Source organism: Macaca mulatta, chromosome 9, assembly GCF_049350105.2.
Source record: "Macaca mulatta isolate MMU2019108-1 chromosome 9, T2T-MMU8v2.0, whole genome shotgun sequence".
Classification (NCBI taxonomy): domain Eukaryota; kingdom Metazoa; phylum Chordata; class Mammalia; order Primates; family Cercopithecidae; genus Macaca; species Macaca mulatta.
The window spans coordinates 116,151,463-116,165,651 of NC_133414.1; the positions used below are offsets into that span (position 1 = coordinate 116,151,463).

Sequence of the window (14,189 nt, forward strand, 5' to 3'; positions counted from 1 at the left end):
GTAATCTTAGTTCTGAAGAGAATACCTAAATATAAGGACTAGAATTTTTAATTTTACTCTTTATACTGAGGGAAGAAATGTTACCTTCATAAGAAGAATTAGATGTAGGTTTTATGGAAGTTATAGCCCTCTTTAAATTTACCCAAGATAGGAATTTTTTAAAAAGTCTAGAGATGAAGTCCGAATTTGTATATTTTGAAAGGCTATTCAAAGGACAAAATATATTCAAAAGCCAAGTTGATACCAGTGACTATAGTCATTTCACTTTACTTTGTCAAGACATTTAAACAGATGGTGTACTAAATTTTATTCTTTTTAATTTTTATGTTTAATGGAGTCTTGCTCTGTTGCTTAGGCTGGAGTGCAGTGATGTGATCATAGCTTACTGCAGCCTTGAACCCCTGGGCTCCAGGAATCCTTCCACCTTATCCTCCCTAATAGCTGGAACTGCAGACATGCACCACCACGCCTGGCTAAGTTTTAAAATTTTTTTGTAGAGATGAGGTCTTGCTCTGTTGACCAGACTGGTCTTGAATTCCTGGGTGCAAGTGATTCTCCTGTCTTGGGCCTCCCAAAGTGAATTTTAATCTTTTGATTGCGAAATAAATACAGATATAGAAAACCACACCAGAAATTGTGTAGCTTAACTTTAGTACTTTGTAGACATAGCTTTGTAGTCACTACCTAGATCAAAAAGTAGAGCTTCGGCAGGTACCCCAGAAGCTCTTCTGTATGCCCATCTCAGCCACTGCCCTTCTCTTCTCCACATTTTATCCTGACTTTTATATTATTTCCTTCCTTGTGTTTCTTTATGGCTCAGGCACCCAGTATTCATCTCTAGATGTTAGGGTTTAAACTTGCCGATATAAAACTTGGGTTTTTGAAGTCTCTTAACTTACAGGCCTTCCCCCATTCCTTTCTTTTATTTATATTATGGCATGTATAATGGGGGGGATGAGGGCAATATCACCCACATGGGGGCTAAAATTAGTCCTTTAGGGGCAAAAAAATCCTTATACATTACAATGGTTTGTTCCCTTCCAAAGGCCCCAGTACGTGAAGAGATATAACATGTATCTGTGGCATTAAAATTTTATGGGAGGAGGGGCGACTTGAAAACAATGTTTACAATGACTCCTTAGAGGGGCTAATAATGAAAGAAACACTGATCCATGGAACCTGGGCTGTTTGGCCTGTAGTGTTTCCCTCAAACTACATTTTGCTATTGCATACTCCTGATGATTGAGGTTCCTCTCTGTATTTCCTTCAGTTTGGCAGATGAATCCAAAGGCTTGATCATTCTCAAGCCTGATCCTTTGGCAAGACTTACAGGTGGTTTTGCATTCTTTCACTGGGAGGCACACCATGTCTGCTTTGTGCCCCTTTTTGATGTTGCAGCTATTGAGGCTTAATGCCTACACATCTGTCTTTTGGGGTTGCAAAACGAATTCCATTATTTTATTTTCATTATTTTTGATTTTGATATAAACACCAATTATTTCATTATTTTCATTCATTATAAAGTTAGTAATGAAGATAATGACTTGGCTCTCTCTTATCCTCAATTATGACCAATGTTTTAGAAAATATTGTTTGTTTGTGGATTTAGTTTTATTTGGTGGGTTTCAAATCCATTGCAGTTTTTATTCTTATTGAAGCTCACGTTCCATCTTTAGTCAGTGGGGTCTTCTTTGTGTCAGCTTGTTAATCTTCTTAACAGGACTAGTAATCTTTGATAGCCCACTTGACAGTTCTGAGATGTTTCGGGCTCATCTGTGTATTTTCTGTGTCAGACCTGTAATTAACCATTTCTTTTTTCCTTTTTTTTTTTGAGACAGAGTCTCACTCTTGCCCAGGTTGGAGTGCAGTGGCTGATCTCAGCTCACTGCAACCCCCACCTCCTGGGTTCAAGGGATTCTCGTTCCTCAGCCTCCTGAGTAGCTAGGATTACAGGCATGTACCACCATGCCCAGCTAATTTTTGTTTTTTCATAGAGATGAGGTTTCACCATGTTGACCAGGCTGGTCTGGAACTCCTGGCCTGAAGTGATCTGCCCTCCTCAGCCTCCCAAAGGGCTGGAATTATAGGTGTGAGCCACTGCACCCCGCTAGTCAGCCATTTCTTCGAGAAGCCCTGGTTTCTTTTAAGACCACAATCTGGTGTAAGAGATTTCAAGACCACAATCTGTTGTAAGAGATGCTTACAGTTTTCTATATAGGCCATTGTTCTAGGACTTTTCAAAGGACAGAGCTAGACCCCTCATGAGTTCATATATATTTCCTATTCAAATTCGGGATAAAGGTTTTTAAAATCTAACTTCTGTAATACATGTGCATCTCCTTTCTTCTATATTGAGAGTTCTGGTTCTCAAGGACATTGATAGGTTTAGGATACCTCATAATTCATTTTAACTCTCATTTCTGTATTTAATGCTCACCACCACTCCTTATGTTGATGTGTCTTTGGTCGTGTTGGTTATCTGAAGCTCAGCTTTTGGTAGATTCCTCTGAAAGGGCTCTCTGAATTCTTTTTTTTTTTTTTTTTTTTTGAGACGGAGTCTCGCTCTGTCACCCAGGCTGGAGTGCAGTGGCCAGATCTCAGCTCACTGCAAGCTCCGCCTCCCGGGTTCCCGCCATTCTCCTGCCTCAGCCTCCCGAGTAGCTGGGACCACAGGCGCCGCCACCTCGCCCGGCTAATTTTTTGTGTTTTTAGTAGAGACGGGGTTTCGCCGTGTTAGCCAGGATGGTCTCAATCTCCTGACCTAGTGATCCGCCCGTCTCGGCCTCCCAAAGTGCTGGGATTACAGGCTTGAGCCACCGCGCCCGGCCCTGAATTCTTACATAGTGATAACAGTTGTACCATTATACTTCAAGGTTAGTTTTGCTGGATAACAGATCCTTGGCACACATTTCTTTCCTTCAGCATCTGAAATATGTTACTTTGTTTTCTTCAGTCATGAAGTGTTGCTGTTGAAAAGTCTGATAATCTGAATTTCTTCTCCATTGTAAGTCATGTGCTCTTTTTGCTTAGATGCTAAAACTTTTTTTTTTTTTTAAGACCGGTAGTTTGACCAGTCTTTTCTAATAAATATTATGGTCTTATAATATTCAAGTTCTTTCTTCCCCTCCCCCTGCCCCCCCAGGAAGGTTTTCTGGAGTTACAGATCTGAGCATTTGTTCCGTTCCTTTGCATTGACTTGCTTCTTTAGAGACGTTTATTGTTTGTTTGTTGGGTCTTTGCCTATTGCCCATGCTGGTAACTTTTTCTCAAGTCCTTTTTTAGCTTGCTTTGTTTTTTATTGTAGGAAAATATACACAACATAAAATTTACCTTTTTGATCATTTTTAAGTGTATATTTCCATGGTATTAAGTACATTCCCATTATTATACAACCATTACCATCACCTATCTCCATACCTCTTTTCATCTGGCAGCAGTTGAAGTCCATACCCATTAAACACTTAGTCCTCATTTCCCACTCCTCCCGGCTTCTGGCAACCACCATTCTGCTTTCAGTTTCTATGATTTTGACCACTCTAGGTATATATGTATGTGGAATCATACAACATTTGTCCTTTTGTGGCTGGCGTATTTTACTTACCATAATGTTCTCAAGGTTCATCCATGTCGTAGCATATTTCACAATGTCTTCCCCTTTTGAGACTGAATAATATGCCACTGTATGTGTATAACACATTTTGTTTATCCATTCATCCATCAGTGGGCACTTGGGTTGCTTTCACTTTTTGGCTGTCGTGAATAATACTGCTATGAATGTTGGTGTACAAATGTCTGTCCTACTCCCTGCTTTTAATTCTTTTGAGTATGCACCCAGAAGTGGAATTACTGAATCATACGGTAATTCTGTTTAATTTTTTTGAGGGACCGCCATGCTGTTCTGCATAACAACTGCACCATTTTACATTTCTAACAGAAACGTGCAAGGCTTCCAGTTTCTCCACATGCTTGTCAACACTTTTTTTTTTATGCTTTTTAAAAAATAATAGCCATCCTACTGGGTGTGAAGTGGTAATGGGTATGAATTTGTTGTATTATTTGCTCTTGCTTTCCCTAGTTTAGCCTTTGTTTCTAAAGTGATTTTTTTCTTAATTTAAAATTTTTTTCTTGAGTTCTGTCACCTTTCAGAATTTTTCTAATTCTGATTTACATGGCTCTTTTGTTTCATCATTTTTTTTTTTTTTTGAAACGGAGTCTTGGTCTGTCGCCCAGACTGGAGTGCAGTGGTGCAATCTTGGCTCACTGCAAGCTCCGCCTCCCGGGTTCATGCCATTGTCCTGCCTCAGCCTCCCGAGTAGCTGGGACTACAGGCGCCCGCCACCACGCCCGGCTAATTTTTTTGTATTTTTTTAGTAGAGACGGGGTATCACCGTGTTAGCCAGGATGGTCTCGATCTCCTGACCTCGTGATCTGCCCGCCTTGGCCTCCCAAAGTGCTGAGATTACGGGCATGCACCACCATGCCCGGCCTGTTTTTCATCATTTTTAAAAGTCTCCTAGCTTAATTTGAAATAGGATGTTACAGTTTTGATCAATTTTGGGGGCATTTCTTTTTGTAAATATATTGAAATTTTATTTGAATATAGGGACAAACTTATGTAAAATAATGTGTACCTTAAAAATAAATATACTGAAGGTTTAGGAATTCTAAATAATATTTAGTTAGTTGACAATTAAAATATTTGTAATTTCTGTTTTATTAATTTACAAATACATCCAAAGAACCTTCCATTTCTGCAACACAGATATATAGAACAATCTTATCCCTAAGAACCATATAATAGATAAAAGTAATTCAGGCAGAATTGCATGACCTTTAAGAGTTCTGCAACAAAAACAACAAAGGTTAGAATTGTGAATATGGCTAATAGTAGCTACCATTTATTGAGTGTATACTCTGTGCTAGGCATGAGCATCAAATACTGAATTTTTGGTATTCAACTTTGAGAATTGTGGCGTCCAATGTGAAACTTAAAAATTTGTGCATTTATGGCATGAGATAAATTATGCAACAATAGCAATTTTATGTTGCTATTAATGTTGTCTGAACTCCAAGCTGAAAAGGTGAGATTAATAACTGAAAAAGCTGTAATGTTACTGTTCTGTATAATTTAAATCAGAAAACATAAGGTTCCCAGTTTTTTCTTGGCAATATCATTTTATGAGGAAGTTAGCAAGACATACACTGTCATAAAGGTTGCTTTAGTTTAATTTCTATTTTTCACACTATAGAAAAAATGTTAATGACTCTTAATTTCATTGTGCCACATAGCACTAGTTGGCATTTGTTTTGAAGTGGATAGACTGGTCTGCTTTTAGAGTTACCATTTTTTATTTTCAATTTTGAAGGATTTGTCATCTGAAGACATGGTGGTATTAAATGTATTGATAATGGGATCTTTAGCAGGTTTTTTGGGGGGATGATAGAAAGAGATGGTCAAGATTAAGATGGGAGAGACATTTTTTTCTTTCTGTTTTACTTTTTATTATAAGATTGGCCTTATTAAAGACTTAAAATGCTTTTTTCTCCCCATTGAATACAATGAACAATGCTTAAAAGTTCTCATTAATGCTTTTGTGTGATTATTTCAAGCGGATTTTGGAGTATCAGCTAAAAACACGAGGACAATTCAAAGAAGAGATTCCTTTATTGGTACACCATATTGGTATGTATTCAGTTTTATGAATTTATAGTATTAGTCATGTCAGCAGTTATAATAACTCATTAATTTTTCCACATAATTGATTATACCGTGTGGTTTGCAATCACTGTTATTAAACATGTTAACTTTTAATTATCTGTCTTCATAGGATGGCTCCTGAAGTAGTCATGTGTGAAACATCTAAGGACAGACCCTATGACTACAAAGCTGATGTTTGGTCCCTCGGTATCACTTTAATAGAAATGGCTGAGATAGAACCACCTCATCATGAATTAAATCCAATGCGAGTGCTGCTAAAAATAGCAAAATCTGAACCACCTACATTAGCACAGCCATCAAGATGGTAAAAATATTATTTAAAAAGCTTAATAAGAAACAAACGATATTAGGAAGCAAAACCTGATGTTGCATTCTCATAATTTTCCAAGAGTATTTAAAATTGGGTACATGGTACGAAGATTATATGAATTAGAAAAGTGATTTTTGGTATATTTCTCTTAAGGACCATTAAAAATCTTCGAGCTCACTTTTCCCATATATCTGAAAATATGAGTGATTTGAGTTTTGCATGAGAAAGGTATTTTCTGTACTATGAGGAAGTGAGGCATATAGATTGATCTATATTTGTGAAATTTATTAGAAATTTTGTGCTTTTTGGCATACTTGTGAGTATATGGCTATGTCTCAGTGATTATGTACCTACTTACATATATGTCTAACATGTGTTTACAAATGAGTAAGTTTTATAAAATCTTAATAGTCTCATTAACTAGTTTTTTAAATGTTGAATTAATGCTATTACATACATAATGAAACTTAAGCATAACTTATCAAAGAGTTTTGTTTGATTTGATTAACAAGAAAGTAAAATAGAATGTTACTGTTAAAATTTATTTTAAAGGTCTTCAAGTTTTAAGGACTTTCTAAAGAAATGCTTAGAAAAGAATGTGGATGCTAGGTGGACTACCTCTCAGCTACTACAGGTAAAAGAGTATGACAACAGCAAATAATATAATTATTTTAACATCTCTGTAAGAATATAATTTCATATTGAGTGTGCTTTCTTTCCACTTAAGTTTTCCTGTGGAGAGTCAAAATGGCAGTAGTTAGCATTTGCTTTACAAAATAAACGCTGCTGTTACCAACAGGCATTTAGCTTAAACGTTATTCCGCCTGTGCTTTTTTGATTCAGTTTAATTGTTCTTTTCATTTTGGTAGTTATTGCCATTACGTCTCTCCAATTACTAGAAAGCAAGCTCCTTGGGGACAGGGGCCGTGAACTAATTAATTAAAAAATGTCTTACAGTGAGGGTAAATAGTAAATATTGTTGACTTAAAAAAAAATGTTGCTAAAGTGGTTGGGTAAATTTAATTTTGCTTTATAGAAGGACTACTTGTAACATATTAAATAAAAATTTGTCAATTAATTTTATAGGTGGGCAAATAAAATGACAAATCTTGAGGCAGTTGCTGTTAGGTTGAGTTATTATGTAACTCCATCATAGTGTTTTAGGTTGACCTATTTATCTGGGGGAATAAAGCAGGAAAAAAATTGCTTTGTTGTGTGCAGCAAGTATACCCCTGAAACACACTTTCTATTATTTTGTTACCCCACACTTGAAGCCCTGAGTCTGTGACAGACACTGTTAAATGTTGAGTATACAAAGATGAATAAAATGTCTTCTTAGTCTCAAGAATTTTAGAACCATGTCAAGAATACAGGTGTTTGTAAATACTTTTAACAGAACTCTGAAGATTTTTATAATTTTGAGGCTTTGATAGGCTTTATAGAGGTGGATACTTTTTAAGAAGTAATAATGAGGCCGGGTTTAGTGGCTCATGCCTGTAATCCCAGCACTTTGGGAGGCTGAGGCGGGTGGATCACCTGAGGTCACGAGTTCCAGACCAGCCTGGCCAATATAGTGAAACCCTGTCTCTACTAAAAATACAAAAATCAGCTGGGCTTGGTAGTGCATGCCTGTAATCTTACCTACTTGGGAGGCTGAGGCAGGATAATTGCTTGAACCTGGAAGATGGAGATTGCAGTCAGCCAAAATCGTGCCACCGTACTCTAGCCTGAGTGATACAGTGAGACTCTGTCTCAAAAAAAAAAAAAAAAAAAAGGAAGTAATAATTTAGTGACCTGAAGTTTGCTTTAAATTTCAGTTAAAATTTTTGATAATGAAATTTTCAAACATACAGAAGGTACATGTACCTACTACCCAGATATAACAATTCTTATCATTTTTGACAAATTTGCTTCAGATTCTTAAAAATGTACAGATCCAGTTCTAGGCAGTCCCTGCTTTTGCTCAAGCCCCCTCCCCTCTTTCTTTCTCAGATGTAGCATTATCTGAAGTTGTCTGTCGTTTTCCCGCCCACATGTTCGTAATTTTACCACATAAGAATGTGTGTTGTGTGTGTTTGAAACTTAGTTTAGTAGTATTCCAGTTGTTGAGTATGCTGTTTTTAATGTTCAACAGCATCCTTTTGTTACTGTTGATTCCAACAAACCCATCCGAGAATTGATTGCAGAGGCAAAGGCTGAAGTAACAGAAGAAGTTGAAGATGGCAAAGAGGAAGATGAAGAGGAGGAAACAGAAAATTCTCTGGTCAGTATTTAGGAAAGAAATTTCATTTAGTTAATTTTTAGAGTTGGGTTTTGAGGTGTAGTTGTACCTGTATGTAAGGATTGATGGGTGGCAATACAAAATCTTTAAATTTAGACCTGAAGATTAGTAGCAAGGTTTCTCCTTGCTGCACATTTTTGTTACATTTCCTTTTTTTTTTTTTGAGATGGAGCCTCGCTGTGTCACCCAGGTTGGAGTGCAGTGGTCACCACAACTGCTGCCTCCCGGTTTCAAGTGATTCTCTTGCCTCAGCCTCCTGAGTAGCTGGGACTACAGGCGTGTGCCACCATGTCCAGCTAAGTTTTGTATTTTTAGTAGAGATGGGGTTTCACCATGTTGGCTGGGCTAGTCTCGAACTTCTGACCTCAAGTGATCCGCTCTCCTCAGTCTCCCAAAGTGCTGGGATTACAGGTGTGCGACACTGCGCCTGGCCCATTTTTGTTATATTTCTTATGAGAAGAATTGTTAATTCTTTAAATTCAGCAACATTCACTGAATAAAGATCTTAAATCATTGTATGTCTGTAAACATTATTTTGGTCACTCTTAGGGTCATGTTTTAACACTAAAAATATATTAAATCTTTTTTAGCCAATACCTGCAAGTAAACGTGCATCTTCTGACCTTAGTATTGCCAGCTCTGAAGAAGATAAACTTTCACAAAATGCTTGTATTTTGGAATCTGTCTCAGAAAAAACAGAACGTAATAACTCTGAAGATAAACTCAACAGCAAAATTCTTAATGAAAAACCCACCACTGATGAACCTGAAAAGGCTGTGGAGGATGTTAGTGAACATGTTACTGATGATCAGTTAGAAGCAATGACTGAACTCTATGACAGAACAGCAGTAATCAAGGAGAATGAGAGAGAGGAGAAGAGGCCCAAGCTTGAAAATCTGCCTGACACAGAAGACCAAGAAACTGTGGACATTAATTCAGTCAGTGAAGGAAAAGAGAATAATATAATGATAACCTTAGAAACAGATATTGGACATAATCTGAAATCTGAGGAAGAAAAGGATCAGGAAAAGCAACAGATGTTTGAAAATAGGCTTACAAAATCTGAAGAAATTAAAGATACTATTTTGCCAACAGTAGATTTAGTTTCTCAAGAGACTGGAGAAAAAGAGGCAAATATTCAGGCAATTGATAGTGAAGTTGGGCTTCCAAAGGAAGACACCCAAGAGAAATTGGGGGAAGACGACAAAACTCAAAAAGATGTGATCAGCAATATAAGTGATGTGATAGGAACATATGAGGCAGCAGATGTGGCTCAGAAAGCAGATGAAGAGAGTGCTGAGGATACGCAGAGTAATGATGGGAAAGAAGTGGTCGAAGTAGGCCAGAAATTAATTGATAAGCCTATGGTGGGTCCTGAGGCTGGTGGTACTAAGGAAGTTCCTATTAAAGAAATAGTTGAAATGAATGAAATAGAAGAAGGTAAAAATAAGGAACAGGTAATAAACAGTTCAGAGAACATAATGGACATCAGTGAGGAACCAGGAACAACTGAAGTTGAAGCAATTACTGAGTCAAGTGTCACTGAAGAAATGGAGGTCAGAAGTGTGGTAGCTGATACTGACCAAAAGGCTTTAGTAAGTGAAGTCCAGGATGCTTCTAAAGTCACTACTCAGATAGATAAAGAGAAAAAAGAAATTCCAGTGTCAATTAAAACAGAGCCTCAAGTCACTGCAGTTTCACAGCCCAGTGAACCTCAGCCCATTCTAATACCCAGTATTAATATCAACTCTGACGGTGGAGAAAATAAAGAAGAAATAGGTTCTTTATCAAAAACTGAAACTATTCTGCCACCAGAATCTGAGAATCCAAAGGAAAATGATACTGATTCAGGCACTGGTTCCACTGCTGATACTAGCAGCATTGACTTGAATTTATCCATCTCTAGCTTCCTAAGTAAAACTAAAGACAGTGGATCAATATCTTTACAAGTAAGTGTGCATGAGTCATTGTTTGGAATTTCCTTTGTCATTTTCTCAATTCAGAGTTTATGTGAAATTGATGTCTTGAAAATAAAACAGCATTAAATCAATGTAGTATTAACCATATAAATTCTTACAGCCTATGAAAGCAGTTAAAGAACTAAGGAGATTCTGGATGTAATCTTTAAATTTTGTGGTAGGATCTACCTATTTTTGCAAATCTGATGCAGATAAACAGTATAATATGGTTGCTTGGTGTGATTAGGTTCTTTTATTGGACATATCTAGATGCAACATTAGCAAGAGTTAACAATATATGAGAGAATTAGAAATTGAAAGAATGATCTCTTTTTAAGCACATTTAGGGTATAAACAATCCTTGATTTACCATTGGCCCATGCAGTCACAGATATTGCTACTGCCATGAGAACCATTGTGGGGAAAACAAAACAAACACTACAGCCCAGAACATGTGGAGCTTTGAGTGTAATTCTCAAATCTTAGTGTGATTAGGAGTTACTAGGGGCTATGTAGAAGTCTGGAATGGGTCCCAAGAATCAGTATTTGTAACAAAAGATCCCACAGAATTCTGATGCAGGTGATCCATGGGCCACCCCTTGGAAAATACTTCTTTGACCCTCTGGGTTGATAGTAGCAGAAGAGAAGACAGAAAAGCAGGAACAACCTAGGAAAACTGACTTAGATGGATCTCCAGGGCATGAGTGATCAGTCTGCCCATCTGCCCCAAATGGTTACATGTATTCTTCTTTTTTCAGTTTACTTTCTTTCACTGACTGAAGTAACCACCACTCTGAAATTCATTCACTGACTTAATAGCCTCTTTTTAAAATGCAAATAACTTGTATAAGAATGAAGGATATATTAATTATTGAACTTTTAGTAGGAGCTGAAGAAATGTGAAGTTTGGAGGTTAAGGTGTAGGTAGGTGTATTTTTTGGAGTGTGCCATCTTTAGATTTTAGAGGAGTCCTGGGCAGGATACTGTAGTCCTGGACTCAGGAAGAAGAGGATCCTGGAACCCTGGGGAAGAGAACAGTAAGAGGAGAGGATGCAGAAAGGTGATTGGAAGGTGCCAAAGAGAAATATTTAAAGAGAGAAGAGAAATATTTAAAGAGAAAATATTTAAAAATCGGATGCATTTTGAGTTTAGTATTTTCACATTCCATTTTTGCTCCTTCTGCCTTCTAACTCTTTCTTCTATATCAAAACCCAGTAAGTATCTGCCCTGAACACTTAATTTGTTTACCAAAATGTATTTGTAGGAGTCTTATATGTCTGTTATTTCTGTTTGCATTTAAATGTTTTTGGATACCAATTGAGAAATGAAGAGTTTAGTCTTGATAAAGAATTTTAGGCCATAGCTAGCAGCCAAGTCTGGTACTTTTGGGATGCAGTGGAGGCACTGTCTTTGTAGTAACCCTAAAATCATACATGTATCTCTGGCCTTGAGATGGAGGAGGGGGCTGTTGGTATTATTGTTACTGATTAAGTAGATTTTGATTCCCAGTGCTGGCAGTGTTTAAAAATTACTGGAGAGCTTTTTCAAAAAAATAGATTTCCAGCTACCCCCAGACCTGTCAATCTAGATTTTTTTAAGAGATGAGCCCCACAAACTCATTTTTAATTGTTTTGTCAGTGAAAAAGCAGAGATATCTGAGAAACTACAAAGTGAAAAGATGAAAAAAAGAGAACATATGAAAGTTCTACTGATTATGTGAATTGCTCATGATCACTTGTGCCTAATTATAATGTGTCATAAAAGCTATATGTGAACATGATGAAAATGCATGCTTTGAAAAAATTTGATTTCATCTGTGAAGACATGTGTAAGTCAGATGACATTTAAGGTGTTATAACTGGTTCCACAGATGAGTCTGTTGCTTTATATTTATACTTTCTATGTGTAGTCTGCCTGGCTGTTCAGTTGTTTTGTCTTAAGAAAGAAAGAAATGTTAAAAGAAGAAGAAAATGTTTCCTATCTCCAGTATTCCCTGTACAAAGCTTAACTAAAATAAAATCTCTCTCAGGAAACAAGAAGACAAAAGAAAACATTGAAGAAAACACGCAAATTTATTGTTGATGGTGTAGAAGTGAGTGTAACAACATCAAAGATAGTTACAGATAGTGATTCCAAAACTGAAGAATTGCGGTTTCTTAGGTGAGTAGAGAAACAACGTAATAAAAACTGGTTTGTGACTTCTTTTCAGTCTCTGAAAAGTCAGAAGAATAGAGAAACAAAGGTAAATTACTGGCTAATTTTTTATTATTCTTTTACTATTGTTGCACTTGAAAGACAATTTTTAGAGCTTAAAAAAAGTATTTCAGAGGTGTAATTTTTGCTGTCTTCTCTGTCATCACCATTAAATTTTGTCAGACGTCAGGAACTTCGGGAATTAAGATTTCTTCAGAAAGAAGAGCAAAGAGCCCAACAACAGCTCAATAGCAAACTACAGCAACAACGAGAACAAATTTTCCGGCGCTTTGAGCAGGAAATGATGGTAAAGTCTGATTTTTATACCATTTTATACCCTTTTGTGTTAATAATGACATTTAGTGCATTTAAAAAAAAAAAAAAAACACAGGTTACAGAACTTGTTCTCTGATTGCCAGATTTCTCTAGCTTTGTGATTTATTTCTGGCATTTTTATCGTTTTGGTGTTCTGGATGCCTTTTATTGATTTATTCTTTTTTCTTGAAAGGATTTTCTGTCCTAGTCTACCTCAAGCTGTTTATGTTGTGATGTTTTATTTTTCTCTCATGAAAACTTAAAATCATGAAGTCAGTGAACAACGTTCCTAGATTTGCCTATTGCTGGATAATTTTTCAGTGCTCTAATTCGATCTTTCAGATTTGGAATCCAAGATTTTAAGCCAGTTTAGAGCAGTTGCCTTCAAACCTAGCTGAGCAGTAGGACTCCTCAGGGGCTTTTTAAAAATGTGCTTTATTCTCTGGCTTCTACAGTTAAGCCTGCACATCTCTCTTTCCTGCTGCTAGAGGAAATAGTGCTTACTAGTCCCAGGTAGCTGTCACTGAGTCCTTCAGTTTTTGCCTTGTGTCCAAAGTTGGAAAAGGAATTAATAATGTAATATAAATTTTTGTAATTTATGTTGACTATCTGCCTTAATGTAGGTTAGAAAAAGTATCATTTGAAATGTTATAGTACTCCTGTTTTGAATATAGTCCTTGTGTTGACTTGTAATTTTAATTGATAAAGATTGTTTTGTGTAATTAGCCAGGTGAGGTGGCGGGCGCCTGTAGTCCCAGCTACTTGGGAGGCTGAGGCAGGAGAATGGCGTGAACCCGGGAGGCGGAGCTTGCAGTGAGCCGAGATCGCACCACTGCACTCCATCCTGGGCGACAGAGCGGGACTCCGTCTCAAAAAAAAAAAAAAAACTTTTGTGTGTGTGAACTGTGCATTGTTGATTACATGAACTGGATCATAACTGAGATTTCCTAAGAAAATAATGAACTTTTTTTCTCATTGAGTATTTTTATAGTACTTATATTGTTTTCTAAAACCTTATAAAATCTGTATTTCTACCCCACCATACTTTCTAAAATGTTTTACTTTTCAGTTTTTTTAAAAAGAAAATATACATTACAAATAAGTAACTATACCTGTATTCAAAAACAGTGTTACTGAGTATTATATAAACAGGAGTCTTGTTGAAAGCATAGATTTATAATTCCAAAAGATCTATTCCAATAGAATAAGATATTTATTGTAAGAATCTTAATGTGGAAGAGTAAATCTGAAAATGACAAGTAATCTTATTATTAAATAATAGTGATGTTATTAATAGTATTATTTTATTAAAGTAGACTTCAAATAAGCCCTTTGATTTATCAAAAATTTTATTGGATAAATATTGAAATTTTTCTAATTTGCTTTACTACTTCACAACAATTGGCTATTCTT

The 14,189-nt window shown here is 36.5% G+C and overlaps 1 protein-coding gene across 2 annotated transcripts in view; it reads left to right on the plus strand.

Moving 5' to 3' along the window:
- The window catches only part of SLK (STE20 like kinase), a 61,752-nt gene that overhangs the window by 25,745 nt on the left and 21,818 nt on the right, over positions 1 to 14,189 (plus strand). For both annotated transcript variants that reach the window (XM_001114162.5, XM_001114185.5), the window contains exons 5-11: positions 5,611 to 5,683; positions 5,829 to 6,023; positions 6,582 to 6,663; positions 8,164 to 8,292; positions 8,901 to 10,259; positions 12,298 to 12,428; positions 12,645 to 12,768. In XM_001114162.5, the coding sequence (XP_001114162.3) occupies positions 5,611 to 5,683; positions 5,829 to 6,023; positions 6,582 to 6,663; positions 8,164 to 8,292; positions 8,901 to 10,259; positions 12,298 to 12,428; positions 12,645 to 12,768 (2,093 nt within the window). The remainder of the gene's footprint in view (positions 1 to 5,610; positions 5,684 to 5,828; positions 6,024 to 6,581; positions 6,664 to 8,163; positions 8,293 to 8,900; positions 10,260 to 12,297; positions 12,429 to 12,644; positions 12,769 to 14,189) is intronic.